The sequence below is a fragment of the Lynx rufus genome, unplaced genomic scaffold (genome assembly GCF_022079265.1).
Source record: "Lynx rufus isolate CCGP_SWC_20201006 ecotype Redwood Valley unplaced genomic scaffold, mLynRuf1.p SCAF_11, whole genome shotgun sequence".
NCBI lineage: Eukaryota > Metazoa > Chordata > Mammalia > Carnivora > Felidae > Lynx > Lynx rufus.
In genome coordinates this window covers 67,301,705-67,320,243 of record NW_025814825.1, presented here as the reverse complement: position 1 = coordinate 67,320,243, position 18,539 = coordinate 67,301,705, and the positions used below count along the sequence as shown (strand labels likewise).

The following is an 18,539-nucleotide window of genomic DNA, read 5'->3' as shown; positions in this document are numbered from 1 at the left end:
AATTCAATTCAATTCAATTCAATTCAATTCAATTCAATTCATCAATTCAATTCAATGAATCCAGAGCTTTAATTGCAAATGACAGTCTCCTCTGAGAGCCTGGTTGTTGCTTTGAGTACATTCTGGTGTTTTTTAATCTCATCTGATTTTTTCAGAGAAGGAGAACACAGTGTTATTATTCTAAGTTTGAGATTAAAACTGTAGAGACAGCCGGGAGAGGAAAAACATGTCCTTACCACACCGCTAAAGTTTTTTTTTTTTTTTTCCTTTTTAATATTAGAGAATACATCTTCATTTTCTTCTAGGTGGTGTAATGTTCAAACATTCTTTTTTTTCTAAAAAGAGCCACAGACACAGAGTGATTTTCACACCCAACTCTGCCCCAGAATCCCTTGTACCACCCCCCATCTCCGTCCCCAGCTAGGTGCTCGGGAAGGAGAGAACATCACCAGATGCTACAAGGACGTGGGCTCGTGCCCCCCGCCCCCCGTCCTCAGGGGCCCAGATGAGGAAGTCCGGGTGGACCCAGGCCTCCTTGCAGCTTCTAGATTCCCTCCCAGAGCGCACAGTCTTGGAAGCACTGGACCCCAGCCTCTGGGTCGGCCCATTTCTGGAGATGAATCCTGTGTGATGTTTTGCCGTGAGATGTTAAGGCATCCACAGGCCATCTCTTGGTGGCGGCTGCCTTTCTCTGTATCTGCAAAAGCAGATAGTCTAGCCGATCTGGGGTGACCAGGGAGATGCCTTGGTCTGAATTCCTCAGCACGGCCTGCTGTGCCTTAAATTCCGTATTCTCAGCATAATTGCTCAGTCCCATTGGCTTAGCTGTACTGAGCGGGTCATTATCCAGCGGGTGTCTGCATGAACCGTGTTGCCCTTCGCTTGGTTGCCTAATTGGAGACGAGTGTTTAAATTAAAAAAAAAAAAAGTGCTCTCCTTCTCTTTCTGTTAAAAGGAGCCTCCGTCGATACTAGTCACAAGAGAGGACAGCGCAGCAAAGGGCAACAGACCCGTGGCCTCTACGCCGGTGCCCGGATCCCCCTGGTAAGATGCCTCAAGCCATGGGGGCGATGGTTGGTTGGCACTAAAGAGAACGTGCACGTTCCTTAGATAATGCCGTGCTTTAAAAAATTAATCTGTGGCTCACGGCAGGTACCAGCACCATACTGTTGTCAAATGCTGCAGAAAGAAAAGTAGCATTTAAGTGATAAGTTATCCTGCTCCCGTGCATTTGCAAATCTGTGTTAAAATAATAAGTTGTTGCGTATATATCAGTGCAAGACGGTGTCTGAAGAAAAGGCAGCGCGCATTACGCTTCAAAGAGCTGTTTTCCCTCCAAGAAGCTAGTAACTGAATGGCTGTTAATTAAAGATGTGTCTGGCTTTCTCCAGCTGCCCTGTGAGGATTCCTGATCTTTGAGTATGCTGTGCTCAAACGAGCCTCCACGAGGGAGCCGCTGTCTTTGGTTTTTTAAAATGTCCTTTTATGATGGAGTAATTTGGAAGCAGAAGAAAAAGGTTATTATAATAAAAATTAGCTTTGAAACCTGAAGATTAGAAGGTAGGACAGAGCTGGAAGGAGCAGCTAATTCGGACAGCACACGCAGCGCCCTGGGTCGGCTTCACGTGCCTCCTGGGTAGGAAAGCCACCCGCTACTGGTCCCCGTCTGACGTGACCACCGATGCCCCCATCACCTGCTTGCTGTGGTAGATAATGCTCTTAACTGGAGCCACTGGACCATTCCTTCCTTCTCTGCACGGTCGGCGGTCAGTGTCGGCCAGCACCTGGCGGCCTCCCGCCCTCTGTCTTCAGCTGCAGCCACTGTGCACCCTGAAAACGCCTCTTGGGGAAGAGCCTCCTTCTGCTAACACAGAGTTCACACCCGCTTCTCCAGGGGTCCCAACACTTAGGGAGCGTCCTGCAATTCAATTCAGTTCCGACGCCAACTCAGAGTTGCCCAGGCCCCACAGGCTAAGGGCTCAGTCCCCCAGTGCTACCCTCGCAGCAGATCTGGATGCAGATGGGGTCCCGGGCCACCCGCACTTTGGTCTGGCTGCTTGCAAATCCAGGGGTTCCCACGACCTCCCCTCAGGTCTGATAATTTGTCAGCATGACTCACAGAGCCCAGGAAAAAGGTTTACTCACGGTTGCAGTTTGATCAGGAAGCATAGACCGGCAGACGGAAGAGACCCGGCGGCTGAGCTGTGTGGGGAGGGGGGTCCAGGAACATCCGTGCCCCGGAGAGCGCCACCGCCAGGGCAGGAGTGTCCACGAGCAGGAAGCTCCCCGGACCCCGCTCTTCCGGGGTCTTTCTGGAAGGTTCCTTACGAAGGCATGACTGATTGCATCACCGGCGTCACCGGCCGGGGGACTGGACTCCCATCTGTGGCCCCTCCCTGGCGGCTGGGGGTGGAACAGAAGGACCGACCTTCGAATCACCTGCTTGGTCTTTCTGGTGACCTGCCCTGCCCTCCAGGAGTCACCTCGTCTGCGTGGACCCAGCGGTGGTCAGAGGGGCTCCCGGCGAATAAAAAAAGGTGTTCTGATCACTCAGCCAATCCCAAGGGCTTTAGGAGGTCGGTGCCAGGGGTGCAGTGAAGGACGAAGACCAAACATTTCTTTCTTATTATGCCACACGTGCTGCTCGGGGCCTTTTGGGGCCTTCTGCATGCAAACTCTGTCCGGTGTGTGTCTAAGACAGGTGCACTTTACAAGTCGTGTGTAGGGGGTTGGGGTAAACTCAGCACAGGGGAGCGGCCCTGTCACGCCGAGCTGGGGATGCTCCCTTGTCTTGCAGGGTTATATTTAGGTGGAATGTGTGACCTTGAGCACTGGGCGTTTCTCACTGTGAAGCCGTCTGTCTGCCCCGTAGGTCATACCGTGTTGGACGCACAGTGCTAAGCGGGGTCGGGGAAGTCGCTCGCTGCAGGGTGGGTCCTCAGCCCGCAAATTACACGTCGGCGCGTGCCCTTCCCCGGCCGAGCGGCCGGCAGCGGGGCCCGGCCTCCGGCGTCTTCTCGCCGCCTCGCCGGCAGGATGGGGCGGACAGGCCTTGAGGACGCCGGCTGGATGGAGGCGCTGTCACCTGTGCACGTGCAGGTGCACGTGCAGGTCCCCGCCCCCACGGGGACGCACTTTCTGAGTCAGAATGACACTCGCTGGCTGGAACCTGTGTTACTGCTCCGATGTGTCGGGAGCTGCCGCCTCGTCTGTGTCTTCCGACCCTGTTCCGCCTTCAGCGGAGCTTCTGGGCTTCGTGGCGCCGCCATTGGGTGCAGGATGTGAGTGTTGACGGAACCCCCTCCACGCCCTAGGGGCCGGGTTTGCACGTCCCCAGCAAATGGGGACGGACCCCTGACCTTGCTGGGTGAGAGGGCCCCACTCTCTCACTCTCCAGCTGGGAGGGGGCTTTGCGAGCGGAGTGGTCTGCTAATCGTGGCGTCGTGCGTGTGGGACCCTCTGTAACCGCACTCTTTACCGACACCGCCATCTGTCACCGGCAGCGACGCTCTCCCGCCCGGAGGAGCCGTGTCTGCTTCACTAGCTTAACCCGAGCCGCCCGCTGTCGGCCTCGTGCTGGGGTTTGCTGGTAGTCGGCCCTTCTCGAGGGTCAGCTGGCTTCTCAGGCAGTCAGGGGGCAGAGGGACCCACGGCGGGTGAGGGATTCGGGCTCTATCACCCGTCGTGCTCTCCGGCCACTTGTGTGTCTGGACATCTGAACCTGCCCCTGGTGCTTTAAGGACACCCTCACCCAGATGGAGTATTCCAGGAGGGGTTAATGTGAGGTAGAGGTCAGGGAGGGTGGGGGGGTGTGACTGGGTCCCTTGGAGGTGAGTGGGGGGTGTTGGCGTGTCCGGCAGCTGCTGTCAGGTGACCCAGGAGCGGGGCAGGACCCCCAAGAAGCTCTGTGCTTTCGTAAGTGGGTCCCCTGTCACAGTCCAATGCCCAGGGCTCCCTGCTCAGGTCTTGAGAAATCTCATTCCGGAAGGCACACCCTCTGCGTGGCGGTCCCCTGGGTCAAAAGGCCCCCTTCCTGCCTTGGGGAGCAGACCCTCCTCTGGAGGGAAGGGTGAGGGGTCAGCCTGCCAGCCCTGGTCAGATCTGAGAATTACACATCACCTATGGAACCTGAGCCTTAATCTCGGACCAACATTCTCCAGAGAAAATGTAGGATTTCTAGAAGATTCTCGAGGATCCAGGGTAAGTGGTGCAGCCCAAATGGGCTCGGAAAGGATCCTCTTGACCGTTGCAGAGCTGGGGGTGAGGGGGAAGCTGGAATCACAATAAAGAAGCCACAGTTTTGGAATCTACTCAAAACACGTAAAGTGGAAATCAAACTATTCTTACTCTGTTGCCTTGTTCACTGCGGTCACATCTTTAGCCAGTTGGAGCTGAGAAATCGAACGCGTGGGAGGAAGGAGCAGGGTCAGCAGAGACCCTGACGGCGCGAACGCTGGTCTGGAAGTGAGAGCGGAGAAGGCACTGCTTCCTCCCGGGCAGGGGGCCCATCGGTGTGCGTTAAGCGCCGAGCCAACAGCCTCCTAAATTGTCCTCACCCGGCTAAGATTCTGTCCGCTCTTCTCGCTGCCAGGAGACACGGCCAGATGTACAGCCTTCTTAAAAATACTGGCATCATGCTAAGCCCTTCAGAAATGCCGAGTCAGTGCCCTGACACCGAGTGGACACAGGGGACAAGAGTGTGTGCCCGCTTAACCACTGGGCGTGGTTTCAGAGCCCAGAAAAATTTCTTCGGCCAACTCTGCCATTGAGAGGCTCATTTAGCTTAATGCCCTTGGGAGGTTTTAAGGCTGGCATGATTGGGGGCGTGGTATTTTAAGGAGAAAGAAGAAAATGAAGACAGTGTGTGAACTTTCATAAAAAGGGACACCCCATCCACCTCGAAGTGGGAGTCGGAGCCAGAGGGAGAGACGCAGCGTCATCTGAGCTGTCCTTCCCAATCTGCTCCTGCTCCCGGGTGTGTTAATTCTAGAACAGTCTTTAGTCTCTTCCAGATTTCTGTTTCTCCGTTTCTCCTTCCCATCCTCCTCTTCCTTTTTTATAACTTGGCTTTCGACCCACATAGCAATTACTCTGTTTATTGGAAAATAATTAAAACATATTCCTTGGAATTGTTGAAGACACGGAAAAAAGTCAAAAGTAACTATCACACAAAGTGTAAAATTCATGAGGTTTTCACTTAAATGACAATAAATGCCAAAGCCGGCGATTAACGTTTTAAAATTCTTGACAAGACTGTGGGTTTACAAGTAATTCACTATTTTTGTACAATTAAAAAAAAAAACGAACATTGGTTTTGAAATAGTACCATTTTCCAAAACGCCAGGGTGGACGTAGTACAAGTTTTCCATCTGCAGTGCCGTCATAGCAAAACGGGAAGTCCTCTCCCAGCGGCGTGGGACGAGACCACAGTGTGCTCAAAGACGAGGGGACGCTCACGGTCAGGAAGCCGGCACCGACAGCAGGTGCCACCGCGGCCGGGCTTCCGTGCGGTCACCGTGAGGACGGAGGTGGTCTCGCGAGAGGTGCGTGTTCGTGGCCGTGGTGGGGCCACGGGGAAGCCGCTGGCTGGTTGTGGCCTTCTGCCCTGGAGCGAGAGGTCAGGCAGTAGCGACAGGCCCCGGAGGCAGTGACAGACGTGCTTGGTGGAGCCACTGTGCGCGTCCGGCTCCGGTGGCCCCCCTTGGAACAGGTGACTGGAGGTGCGGCATCCCGGGGGGCGCTCCCTGCTCCTCCCGACTTGATGTTAACGCCACGCTTCTTATTCTGACTTTATTGGATATTCTAGCACCTATCGGTGGTGTCTCTTTATTCACTCAAAACTCCTAACTTACCGAGTGTGATGTTTTAAAAGTAGGTTCTCCAGATTTTTCTAAATCCGGGTAGTGGACGCTTTTGGCTTTAAACGAATTAATATAAAAGACAAGTTCTTGGAGGAAGTTGGTAGCGCTTTTCCAGAAAGAAAGGAACGTTCCCCCAAAGCACAACATGCATGGATGATGTTTGGCAAGAGGAGAGTAGTGGAAAACGCAGCCCCGAGGGCGCTGGGCTGGTCACGTTGCAGGGCGTGCGCACGGGTCCCGCGCGGTCACGGCAGCTGGGCCCGGAGGCCGGGCACCATCGCTGCCTCGCGTACGTCCCACTGAAGAGACGCCAAGTGTCACGCTGTCCCCTTAGCACAATCGAACCTTTCGTTATGTCAAAGAGGGGACAGGTGGGACATTACTTGTTGGGGAGGGGATTCTAATGTTCAGCGAAATGTCAAAGTGGTTCGTTAAGGCAGACGGAGGAGACGCACGAGGAGGCTGCCATTTAGATCCGCACTTAAGAGGCCTCCCGGTAGCGGCTCCCGGAATGGAGCGCGAGACGTGCCGCTTCTGCTCTGCTCTTGGCTTAGTTTTATTAGTCTTCAGGCGGCCTCGCTTTGATGCCGAGGCGGGGGTGGAGTGTCGTGTCAGGAGCTGCCGTGGCCCCTCACCTGCGCGGGGCAGGCTGCCGGTTCTGTGCATCTCTGGCCGGACAGGGGACCGAGTGGCCAGCACTCACAGCCGTGAAAAGGTCCTGCGCCCGCAACAGTGAGGGAGGCGGCGCTTTGGATCTCCGTGAAGGCAGACTCGTCGGGAAGCCTCGGCCACGGTCAGGATGGGGGTTCCCGGGGCCTTTGTTGTGTGAAGACGGTCTGGGGGTCCTGGGCCTTGTTCCGAAGCTGAGAGCCAGCCTCCTGGGGCTCCTCGTCTCCTCTCCGAGAGGCCGGACGGACAGCAGGCCGGGTCCCCGGAGCAGGAGCCCAGCTCTGCCGATGACTTCCTGGCGCTTCTGTGCTGCTTATCTGAAAATGGGAAGAGAGGTGTCGTGCAGTAACCAAAGAAGGACAGACAGATGCTCTCAGGAGTTCTGCAAAGACGTGGAAGTGACTGTGGTCGGGAGCACAGGCCGGCACGCACCGGTTCCCTGGACCCTCGTCGTTGAAAACGCCCTGTGTGGGGGCTGCAGAGAGGACGGAGCCTGGGAGCAGCTGGCCACTCCTGCCCTCCCCACCCCCCATCCCCCGCTGCTCCTGTCTTTTCACGCACACGCTCAGCCTCCCGCACAGGGTGCGGGGCAGGAGCCTCGTTCCTCCCTCAGGAACACGGCAGGACGAAGGGCACCGAGCGTCGCGGTGGGTGAACTGTGTGCCCTTGGCGTCTTGGGCGGCACCCCTTCCCAGCAGCGGGACGACCTGTCTGGTGTCGACGCTGGGGTCTCACCAGTCTGACTGGCCTCCGCAGGAGAGATAGCCCGGCCTCCACGTCCTGGAGCTGAGCGCACACGAGCCGTCATCAGCAATTCCCCACGATGACCGGTCCTGCGGGGTGTGGCCGGGCCCTCGTCTGGAGTAGCAGCTGTCCACCTGGTTACCTGTGTGCTGTTCCCTGAGTAAGCGCCGTGGGGTGGAGAGCAGGCCAAGGAGGTACAGACAGAAGCACGCGCCCGGGTCTGCTGGGGTCACGAGACCCCAGAGCACGACGCCTGCCGTGGTGGACTGTCCCACGCCCAGCATTCGGTGACACCAGCTGTGAGGCCTGCAGGTTAACTCAATGGGACACTGTCCACCTGAAGGCCACTCAGATCCCACAGGTCAAGGGCTCGGTCCCCCGAGACTGCCCCTCCTCAACTTGAGACCCCAATCCCAAGTCCGGGCTGTCCCCTGTGCTTCTGGCTATGGATCAGAGGTCCCAAGACCCCCTCCTCTGTCTCGATTAATTTGCTAGAGCAGCTCATGGAAGTCAGGAAACATTTTACTTTCTGGATTATTGGTTTATTACAAAAGGATACAACTTGGGAGCAGCCGGGTGGAAGAAGTGCAGGGTTGAGGTGTGGGGAGAGGGTGAGGAGCGTCCGTGCCCTTTCCCGGGGGCCACTCTCCTCCAGGCTCCACGTGTTCACCAGTATCTGGAAGATCTCCGACCCTCCCCCTTTTGGGTTTTTGTGGAGGCTTCGTCATGTAGGCACGATTGACTGAATCGTTGGCCATCGGTGATGGATTCAACCCCCAGCCCCTCTCCACTCCCTCGAGGAGGGGGTGGGCGGGGTTGAAAGTTCCAACCCTCTGGTCACATGGTTAGTTCCCTGGCCACCTGCCCCCATCCTTGAGGGCTGCCCCAAAGTCACCTCATTAGCACAAAGCGCTTGTGATTCAAGTAGCAAGAAGGCCATCTCGCCTTTTGTCTCTGCTCTCACCTCGTAGGAAACGCCTAGGGTTTTAGGAACGCTGTGCCAGAAACAAGACCAAATGTGCATGTCTTGGTCCACATCACACTATCACAAGAGGGAAGGTTTTACTCCTCCCTGAACCTGTCACCCCATCCAAGCCGCCTGTGCGCCAGCCAGAGGGCCCTTCCTGGACGTGATGGGGGCGGTGAGGACAGAGAGGGAAGAGTGAAGGGCACCCACACCCTGCCTTTCAGTCCAGAGCCCTCGGCCCTGGGGGTGAGTTGCAAGGGACATCAGGCTCTGTCCCCTCAGGACAGTCCTCCTGGGACAGGCAGGGACCCGAAGCGAGTCTTTGCCTGTATGTGGGGAGGAGGGCGGGCATGCTTGGAGAGAGAAGCAGAAACACCCCTCACCCCTGGAGCTTGCAGCCCTGGGGGTTCGCCGTCCAAAAGGCGACCGTGGGAACCCTTTAGCGCACCGCAACTGCAAGCCCAGATTCCACTCGATGGGATCCGGATCTTCGTCTGTTAGGGCTGCTAAGTGTGGATGTTCTGTGCCAGACTTAAATAGCGGTGATGTGCTAATTGCATCCTCTGGGATACTGGGACAGTTAAGGAGAAGAGGGACTATGGCAGCTATCCAAAAATCATGCAGCATGATTAAAGAAGGCGAACGTATACATATTACTTAAAATGTGCATAAAATGGTACATAAAATTAATTTTGCATGTTACAGCTGGCTCCATCTAGTTGAAACCAACCGTAACAAGTGGATGGGCAGATTCCTCTTGGGGATTCACCTTTGTTTACCCTGCCACCAGCTCTTTGGTTCAATTCCACACGTGTCCCTACGGCACAGGAACTGGGTTCTTTGCAGCCTGGATGGGAAGTGGGTGCCATGTTCATTGTTGTCCCTCGGCTCTCTTCCTGGTAATAATCTCCTAGTAAGGGTCTGATTAGCCCCCGTCTTTCCCTGTTCTGGACGCTCGGTGATGGAAGTCAGGGGGCAGTGACTGCTTCTACACTTTGGGGCAGTCAGGGTGCTGGCCCTTCCCGGGATTCGGATGCCAGCTGGGTGTCTCTGGGCCCGGCACCGGGAGCTTACGGAGTCAGCGTGTCCCCGGAACAGGGGACTGACCCAGGAGCTGGGGAGGGTGGTACCAATTAAGTCCCCGGGTGTGAAGTCTCTTCCTGGCGGTAACAGCGGTGCCTGGAGCCTGGTTGCAAGCCCCTCGGGACAAAACGAGCCGCGTCCACCTGACGGAGAACATCGGGGGTCCTGCCATCGTGCGGCTCTTTGGAGCACATGTTTTCTAGCGTCTCTGCACACGGGCTTCACTGGGGAAAGGAGAGGCAGCAGAGGGAGGAACCCGGACGTCAGACTGTCAGCCCTCAGCAGCGGCTCTCGAGAGAACCAGGTTTCCCGTCTTGCCCTGATCCCTGCTGGAGTGTTATTTGGTTTTCTTTGGAAACCGACACACTGGGAGGAATTCAGGGTCCCACAGGCTCTGCTGGAGGGCAGTCCAACCCGGGCAGCCCCCACCTTGCCGTCTGCACTAGGGGAGGTTGGGTACCCAGGGGTCCCTCTGACACCATTTAGCCTATCTGGGGTAGGCTTCAGCGGAGTCCCTAATTCTCTGAACACAGCTGCCCAGAGCCCCCTGCTGGCCCAGGCCTCCTGTCCAGACCCCTCCGTGGACCCAGCCGCCCAGGCCTCCTGTCCAGACTCATGCGCCCAAGCCCATCTGCCTAGACCCACCTGACCATAAGCCACCTGTCTGAACCTACTGTCCAAACTCACCTGCTAGACACACCTGCTCGGACCCCTGCCTGGACCCCTGCCTGGACCCACGGGCCTCCCTTCAGCCTAATGTCAGGACAACACGATATGGGCAAGTGGCAGCCTAGGGCCCAGAGTTGAAACCCCATCTCTCTTAAACCCCATGGCACCACATGACAGCTGTGGGCTTGCCCAAGCCAGGAGTGGTGGGTATCTTCCCTCATCTGTCTTCAGCGTCTTCTTGTTCTCAAGTCTCCTCCCTGCTGTTCACCAGAACATTTTTAGGACCCAGCACGCTGCCCAGGCCTTTGGGAAACCAGTGACTCACAGTCAACAACCTAGGAGGCCATCCGCTCCATGAGTGGGACAGCCTCCCAGAGCCAGGTGAGAGAGCCTGGGGGTGATCTGAGGTTGGTCCCCGTGATGGACCTCGGGGGGCTGGCCTGGAGCCAAGGCCGCCCCCTCTCTGCTCCAAGCCACTGGGCACCTGCCTTTCCGAGGCTACCTGCTCCTCAGTAGTTCTCATGTGAAATGGCCCAGCTACTTGTGGGACAAACTGATGTGCCCCAGGACCGTGTCACATCCACAGGCCCTAGTTAACCATTTCTCCGTGAACATCTCATGCCTGAGTCCTTGAGCCACCATAACGATGACAGTGCTGTGTTTGGTGGGATCAGGTCTTCGTTCTGAAAACCCACAGTGCAGGTTTTCTAGGGCAGAGGGGGGCAACCGTGTCCCCGGCACGGGCACCACCTGCTGTTTCGCCTGTTGGGACATCTCCTGGAACACAGTCCTTCCTCCCCTTTGGGCTTTGTCCGGATCAGATGTCCCAGAAGGAGCGGCAGGCAGGGATCTGGATGTCTGTGTTGCCAAGGAGTGATTTCCAGGCAGAGGGGAGAGGGAAAGCAGCAGGGCAGCTGAGGCCGAGCCTGGGGGCCCTGGACCACGGACCGCACCCGCCCCTTGACCCCAGCTGAAGTGGGGGGCTGCAGACTGCCCCGGGTGAGGTTGCGACTGGCTGAGCAGAGCTACCTCGGACGTGCGGCCGTGACCCAAGGCCGCCGGGCTCAGGGAGCCAGGCGTGGGCGCACCTGCCCGGAACGTCGGTCTGAGGGGAGGGACACCAGCTTGACCGTGACTGGGGTCCTGGCACCAACCTGGAAGATTGCGAGAGAAGTCTAGAAACTGGAATCGAAGCCTGGAGGGACTTACACGACCGTCTGGGACTAGATCCCAGTCCGCCAACCTTCTTTCAAAAATGAGGACGCTGAGGCACGAAGCCACAGGCGCGGGTGGTACAGACGCAGAGGCACAGCCGCCCCGGAGGGCAGGTCTCCAGGCCCCTGGACTCCCAGCTGAGTGCCGTCTCCCTCCATGGCTCTAGGGGAGGGAACAGGTCAGTCAGCGTGGGGGCGGGGCCCCCAGGGCTGGTGGGGGCGGTGGGGACGGGACGCATGGCTGCCGGGCGCCGAGGGACCCGTTAGGTGTGCCAGCCACAGCCAAGCTGACAGAGGTTATTCTCTGTCAGGTGAGGTCAGGGCTCCGGGGAGACGCTGTGGGTCCACGTGGCCCCTCTTTTATGTCAAGTGAGCAGACGAATGCAGGGGCCAGGGATGCTTTAGAACATGCCACTCAGGCCCCGTGCTGTCGAACAGCATGCACGACACTGCGGCCTGCAGCTCCCTTTCCAGCCACAGCCCAGCCCGAGGAGGCTCCCGAACCACGTGTGGGGCCGTGTGCGCCCCGAGCCCGAAGGCACACAGGGCAGCGCGCAGGAAGAGGCCGGGGGTCCGCCGTCGCCTCCCGCACGGAGCTGGCCTCCGACGTGGCTTGACCCACAGCCTTTTTCCAGGTGAAGCTGCCGTGACGACAGGAAAACCAGCCCCCTCCAGTCCCCGGAGGTCACAGGCCCAGGGCGTGGGGGTGCCCAGACCAGGGCTGCGTGTGGTGAGGAGCGAGGCCCCCTGACGGGCGGGGAGCCTTCTGTCCCCGGAGCTGCATCCAAGGAGGAAGGAGGCTCGCGGCCCTGACAGGGTTTATGGTCCCTGTTGGCCCAGAAGCCCGTCTGGGGAGCTCACATGGTGGCTGAACTGTGCATCACTTACGGCCAGCGTGATTACCTTCGGCTTCACGCTCCATAAAAGCTCTATGCCGCCGGGTTGCGCGCTGTAAAGCCATGCACCCCCCTCCTGGCCTGCAGGGGTTAGGCAAGGCCCGCCCAGGCTGCCTGGGGCAGGGGAGGGATGGGAACACTGTGTTCCTGGTTGCCAGCCCTCCCCCTGGACCTCCAGCTCCAGCGCGGGCAGCACCCCTGTGGCCCGGGAGCCCTCCCGCCTCTAACAAAGGCAGGGGCCCCGACGTCTTGCTTTCACATCCCCGTAGCGGGGGAGTGTTAGAATAATGCAGACTTCCGTTCCAACCCTCTCCTACACGGATGATGGAACAGAGGCCGCCAGGGTGAGGGAAGCTCTCAAGGTCACCTGAAGGTTAGTTAAGGACAGGTCTCGAGCTAAAGATGTCAGCCAGAGGGCAGGCTGCTGTCTTCTTCCTCCTGGGATGCCTGGGCCAGTGGTGGCCAGCGCCTGTGGGCCCGGTGCCTGGCGCCTGGGTCACTGCTGGCTGGAGGCGGGTCCCGATGCTGGTGCCCAGGACGGAGAGGGGCCACAGGCGAGCCCCGCTGACCGGTCTCCCACAAACCCAGGTGCTTCAACTCCACAAATGTATCACCTCACCATTCTGGAGGTCAGAAGTCCCACCCGGGTCTCACGGGACTGAAGTGCAGGTGTGGGTGGGGCCACATTCCTTCTGGAGGCTCCAGGGGGCAGTCTGTTCCTTGCCTTTTCCAGCTTCTGGAGCGTCTTGCCTTCTGGAGCCCCTTCCTCCACCTGAGAGCCGCAGGAGGTCTTTATGTCTCTCAGGTTCCCCGTGCGGCTGACCTCTGGTTCCATGAAGTCTCCCCCTCTGATTCGGACCCTCCTGCCTCGCTCTTCTACCAAACAATCCAGGATCCTCCCTCATCCGAAGATATTAACTGAATCACATCGGCAAAGCACCACCCCCCCTTGCTATGTTAGGTCACCGCTGGCAGGCTTGAAGGATTAAGATGTGGACGTTTTAGGAGCCATCGTTCTGCCGACCATGCCCTTGAACCTGGCCTGGCTGGGGTAGTAAATCCAGCAGACCATCTCAGTGTCACCTTCGGGAAGGAGACTGATTTGTTAAGAGTTCCCAGAACACGGGTTCAGCGCCCGAGCCCTCTGTGCGGCCCGTGGGAAACGTCTTCCTGGGTGAGCTGGGCTGTACATTCAGGGCCGGAGAGGTTTCCTCTGTGCAGAGCGGAGCGGCTGGCGACGGCTGGCTCTATCCTGATGGCAGACGGCTCCGTGCCGCTGGCTGGGCAGGGGAGGAGCTGGTTATCGGAGACGAAGGCTGTGCCTGGCAGGCGGTTCCCGTTGGGCAGAGGCCCCCACCTCAGGGGACAGTCAATAGCCAGAGGGTTTCAGCACACGTGGGCTCTCCTGCTCAGCCGCCGGCACCGGGAGTCCGAGATGCCTGGGGCTGCAGGGCGCTGAGAGATGACTGTGGGCAACTGAGGCCCAGGGAGGGGAGAGGCCTTGTCCGAGAGGAAGCCTCTGGGAGCCCAGGCTAGCACACCGCTGCTTCCCTGCCCCGTCCCGGGACGAGTCTCGGGACAGAGCCGGAAGCTGGGCTGGTGGCCTTGAGCGGCTGCGTTCTTTGGGACCCCAGATCCAAGTCCTTACGGACCCACGCACGCTCCTTCGGAACAGGTGAAATAAATTCTTTTGTTTTCTTCCCTTCTTTTTCTTTTTAATCTTTCTCCTGCCTGATAACCTTCCCCAGATACGGGGTCCTAAAATTGCATATTATTCCTTCTGGAGGTGTTAGATTCCTACATATGAAAACACAAAGCTTCACCCTTTGATCTTTTAGAAACAAGCCAGGAAACGAGGGCCAGAGTTGCTAATCAAAGCAGCCCTTTTCATATCTCTGATGCCGGAGCGTATGGACTCCCTTGGGCCACGACGGCCCGTGAATCCGCCCGCGTGTACAGTACTTAAGAATGTTTACCGGGAAGCCCCCTGCAAAGTATGCAGTCCTTGGGGCAGAGTGCAGGGTCCGAGCTATGTCAAAGCCGAGACTGTTGGCACGCCAGGAGGAGCCTGGACCTCCAAGGACCTTGTCAGGCTGCTTGCTTTGCTCCACTTCGGTGTCCGTCAAAGGATGGTTAGGATAGCACCGACCTGTGAATCAAATGGGGACGTACGAGAATCTCTGTGAAGGACCCCTAAGAAGCCAGACACGGTCATCATTATTTGTACAGGGTTTATCATTGGGTGAGGGTGCAGGCCAATGATTTCTTAACTAAATGTCTCCGAGGGTAACTGAGGTGAGTTTTCCATTCAAACAGGTGTGTGGTGTGGACGGGAGACGACCGGGTTTTCTTCTTCAACCCGACGATGCAGCTGTCCGTGTGGGAGAAGCCCATGGACCTCAAGAACCGTGGGGACCTCAACAGGATCATCGAGGACCCGCCCCACAAGCGCAAGCTGGAGGCCCCGACAGGTGACTAACAGCGGGGCCGTTTGCGTCCTCTTTCCTAGTGTTTGAACTGCGCGTTCCTGATGGTCGTGATGGGAAGCGGGGTTTTCCCGGTTATGCGGGAAATTTATCTTTAAAGAATTGTCTTGGCTACTCTAGAATTTAGGAATTAAATTTTTATGGCACTTTCTGCTGAGGGCACGTCCTTCCCGGGGGCTGGCTGGGGCTTCCTTGCCGCATTATGGAAAGTTGTGAACTCAGAGAGGCCTTCTGTCCGCCTCTGGAAGCTTCTAGCACCGTCGTCAGCCAACATTGAATTTTTATTCCAAACGTTTCGTGAGCTCCACTTGAGAGACCAGACGCTCACAAACCAGAGCAAATTTCCTTCTACCTTCGTTTTAGAGCCTTGAACAAAATCCATCCATCGTGTATTTGAGGGGTGCTTGAATTCCAGGGAGAGGCGGGCATGTGGGGGACGTTCCTGCGTTCCTGCTGTAGGGGACGGGCTACTTGGCAGGGAGGTGATGGTGTCTGAAGACACCCGTGTAAATCTCATTTCCCCAGAGTCTGAGAAGAACGTTCAGCATTTTCAGCAAGGATACTTTCTGATTAGATGCCATATATTTTTTTATTAGCTGCGGTGTTGGGAAAGCCCCATTCCCTGAGCACGTGGGTTAAAATAGCATTGGCTACGCTGGAGAACCTTGAAATCGGCAGCACTCTGCCGACCTGAGATGCACGCGCTTGGCTGAGAGGCCAGGAAACTGGATCTTGACCCCTGGAAAAAGGGTCTTTATCTTTATGGGGTGCTTTATTGGGCTTATCGATGGTTTTTATTCCATCATATAGGGCCAACACAAGCCAGCACCTGCCCACAGTTCTTAGTCAAAGGTAGAGGCAGAGGCGTTAACTACAACTTTAGAAAGCGGTATTATAAAAGCTTTCTTAGCACTTTTAACAGCGCTGAGAGCCTGGAAAGTGTTGCCCTTCCGGAGCTGGTGGTGGTCCTCAGGATTGAGAGGTGACAGTGTGATATGCTTGTTTCACATAAGACGGCCCTCCCTTCTCCAGAGAGCCTGGGGCAACCCACACTGGGAAAAGACAAGTGCTTTAGGTGCATCGTGAACTGAATCTGTAAAAACTTGGCTGCATTCAGGGACACTACGAATTGGGTTTGTGATTTTGTTTCCTCCTTTGACTGAGTGGTGTCCGTTTTTACAGGGAATATTTTGTTGACAGAAGGTCTGAAAACAAATCCTCATAGAAAACCATCCCCTGACTCACGGACCACAAAACACTGCACACCTTGGGGCCTCACAGGACTCCCCAGTCCCATTAGAAACACGGGGTGCAGTTGCGATAGCTGGGATTTTATTCGACTGGTAAAACATGGATAATGCAGGCAGTGTCCTTAGCTTACGTACTTCTAGGTAATTGGGTGCTATTTCTCCTTTCCTCCCTTCCTCCCTCCTTCCCTTCCTTCCTTCCTTCCTTCCTTCCTTCCTTCCTTCCTTCCTTCCCTCCTTCCTTCCTTCCTTCCCTCCCTCCTTCCTTCCTTCCCTCCTTCCTTCCCTTCCTTCCCTCCTTCCCTTCCTTCCTCCTCTCCTTCCTTCCTTCCTTCTTCCCTTCCTTCCTTCCTTCCTTCCTTCCCTTCCTCCTTCATTCCCTCCCTCCTTCCTTCCCTCCTTCCCTTCCTTCCCTCCTTCCCTTCCTTCCTCCCTCCTCCTTCCTTCCTTCCTTCCTCCCTCCCTCCCTCCCTCCCTCCCTCTCTCCCTCCCTGCCTCCCTTCCTCCCTCCCTCCCTCCCTTCCTCCCTCCCTCTCTCTCTCCCTCTCTCCCTCCCTCTCTCCCTCCCTCTCTCCCTCCCTCTCTCCCTCTCTCCCTCCCTTCCTTCCTTCCCTCTCTCTTTCCTTCCCTCCTTCCCTTCCTTCCTTCCTTCCTCCCACCTCCCTCCCTCCTTCCTTCCTTCCTCCCTCCCTCACTCCCTCTCTCCCTCCCTTCCTCCCTCCCTTCCTTCCCTCCCTCCCTCCCTCCCTCCTTCCTTCCCTCCTTCCCTTCCTTCCCTCCTTCCCTTCCTTCCCTCCTTCCCTTCCCTCCTTCCTTCCTTCCTTCCTTCCCTCCCTCCCTCCCTCCCTCCTTCCTTCCTTCCCTCCCTCCTTCCTTCCTTCCCTCCCTCCTTCCTTCCTTCCCTCCTTCCCTTCCTTCCCTCCTTCCCTTCCTTCCCTCCTTCCCTTCCTTCCTTCCTCCCTCCTCCCTCCTCCCTCCCTCTCTCCCTTCCTCCCTCCCTCCCTCCCTCTCTCCCTCCCTGCCTCCCTTCCTTCCTTCCTCCCTCCCTCCCTTCCTTCCTCCCTCCCTCCCTCCCTTCCTTCCTCCCTCCCTCCCTTCCTCCCTCCCTTCTTCCCTTCCTTCCTTCTTTCTTTCCTCCCTCCCTTCCTTCCTTTTTCCCTCCCTTCCTCCCTCTCTCCCTCCCTCTCTCCCTCCCTCTCTCCCTCCCTCTCTCCCTCCCTCTCTCCCTCCCTCTCTCCCTCCCTCTCTCCCTCCCTTCCTTCCTTCCTTTTTCTCTCCCTCCCTTCCTTCCTTCCTCCCTCCCTCCCTCCCTCCCACTCTCCCTCTCTCCCTCCCTCTCTCCCTCCCTCTCTCCCTCCCTCTCTCCCTCCTTCCCTTCCTTCCTTCCTTCTTCCCTCCCTCCCTCTCTCCCACTCTCCCTCTCTCCCTCCCTCTCTCCCTCCCTCCCTTCCTTCCTTCCTCCCTCCCTCCCTCTCTCCCTTCCTCCCTCCCTCCCTCCCTCTCTCCCTTCCTCCCTCCCTTCCTTCCTTCCTCCCTCTCTCTCTCCCTCCCTCCCTCTCTCCCTCTCTCCCTCCCTCCCTTCCTCCCTTCCTCCCTCCCTCTCTCCCTTTCTCCCTCCCTCCCTTCCTTCTTCCTTTCCTCCCTCCCTCCCTCCCTCCCTGTCTCCCTCCCTTCCCTCCCTTTTCTCTTTTTCCCACCCCCCGAACTATTGGTAGGCATGAGGAAGGAGCTCATTAACAGTCAACGCATGGTTGCCCCGTGGCTTCTGTCCTTTGGGTCTAATGAAGCCAGGTCTAGGAGAAACAGAGGCATGCACGGAGCTCCCTGCTGAGGCACCTGCCATTTCAAGGCTTGTGGGGATTGTAGGTGGAGGACGGGGTTGAGGATTAGCTGAGGGATATTAAACATTTGAAGAACTCGTTTGAGCAGAAGCCGGTTCCAGCTGGGGAGTACCAAAGCAGAAGCAGCTCAGGGCAGCTGATGGGAGCCGGCGGAGGCGGGGCGGTGAGGGGGGACAGACAAGGTGGGGAAGTGAAGAAGGGAAACCGTTTGATTGGCGGCAGCTTCAGACACAGGTGCCTGTCTGTGATTGGTCATCCTTAGCACTTTTTTTCACTGTTTATTTATTTTTGACAGAGAGAGTATGAGCAGCGGAGGAGTAGAGAGAGGGAGACACAGAGTCCGAAGCAGGCTCCGGGCTCTGAGCTGTCAGCACAGAGCCCGACTCAGGGCTCGAACCCACAAACTGCGAGATCATGATCTGAGCCAAAGTGGGGCACTTCGCAGGCTGAGCCACCCAGGCGCCCCGGTCATCCTTAGTGTTTTGATTGGTGTTGCAACCTGAGATATTTACTGGCTTAGATTTCGGTTTGCTCAAGTAGACCTCCAAGGAATCAGAGCCACGTCAGCCTGGTGGCCTCCTTGTTTAATTAACTTAACGGCAGGGATCTGAGTTCCGTGGGTCATAGATCACTGCTCCACTTGAGTCTCCCAACAGAATCTCATTTTAGACTTAAAAAAGGGAGAGAGTTGAGTCTTAAGTCTGACAAACACAAGCAGAAATATCTGATGAATTTAGATTTATTATATCAGGATATTTTGTCATCCATTAACCTGCTACCATGACCCAAACTACTCTACCTAGATAGATATGTGATTACTAAGATTACGTGTAGTTACAAAACGAGTTTTCACCTTGCTTCC

At 56.8% G+C, this 18,539-nt stretch overlaps 1 protein-coding gene across 1 annotated transcript in view; it reads left to right on the top strand.

Moving 5' to 3' along the window:
* The window catches only part of TCERG1L (transcription elongation regulator 1 like), a 197,750-nt gene that overhangs the window by 128,775 nt on the left and 50,436 nt on the right, over positions 1-18,539 (top strand). The window contains exons 6-7 of the mRNA XM_047072758.1: positions 956-1,044; positions 14,420-14,574. Of these exons, the coding sequence (XP_046928714.1) occupies positions 956-1,044; positions 14,420-14,574 (244 nt within the window). The remainder of the gene's footprint in view (positions 1-955; positions 1,045-14,419; positions 14,575-18,539) is intronic.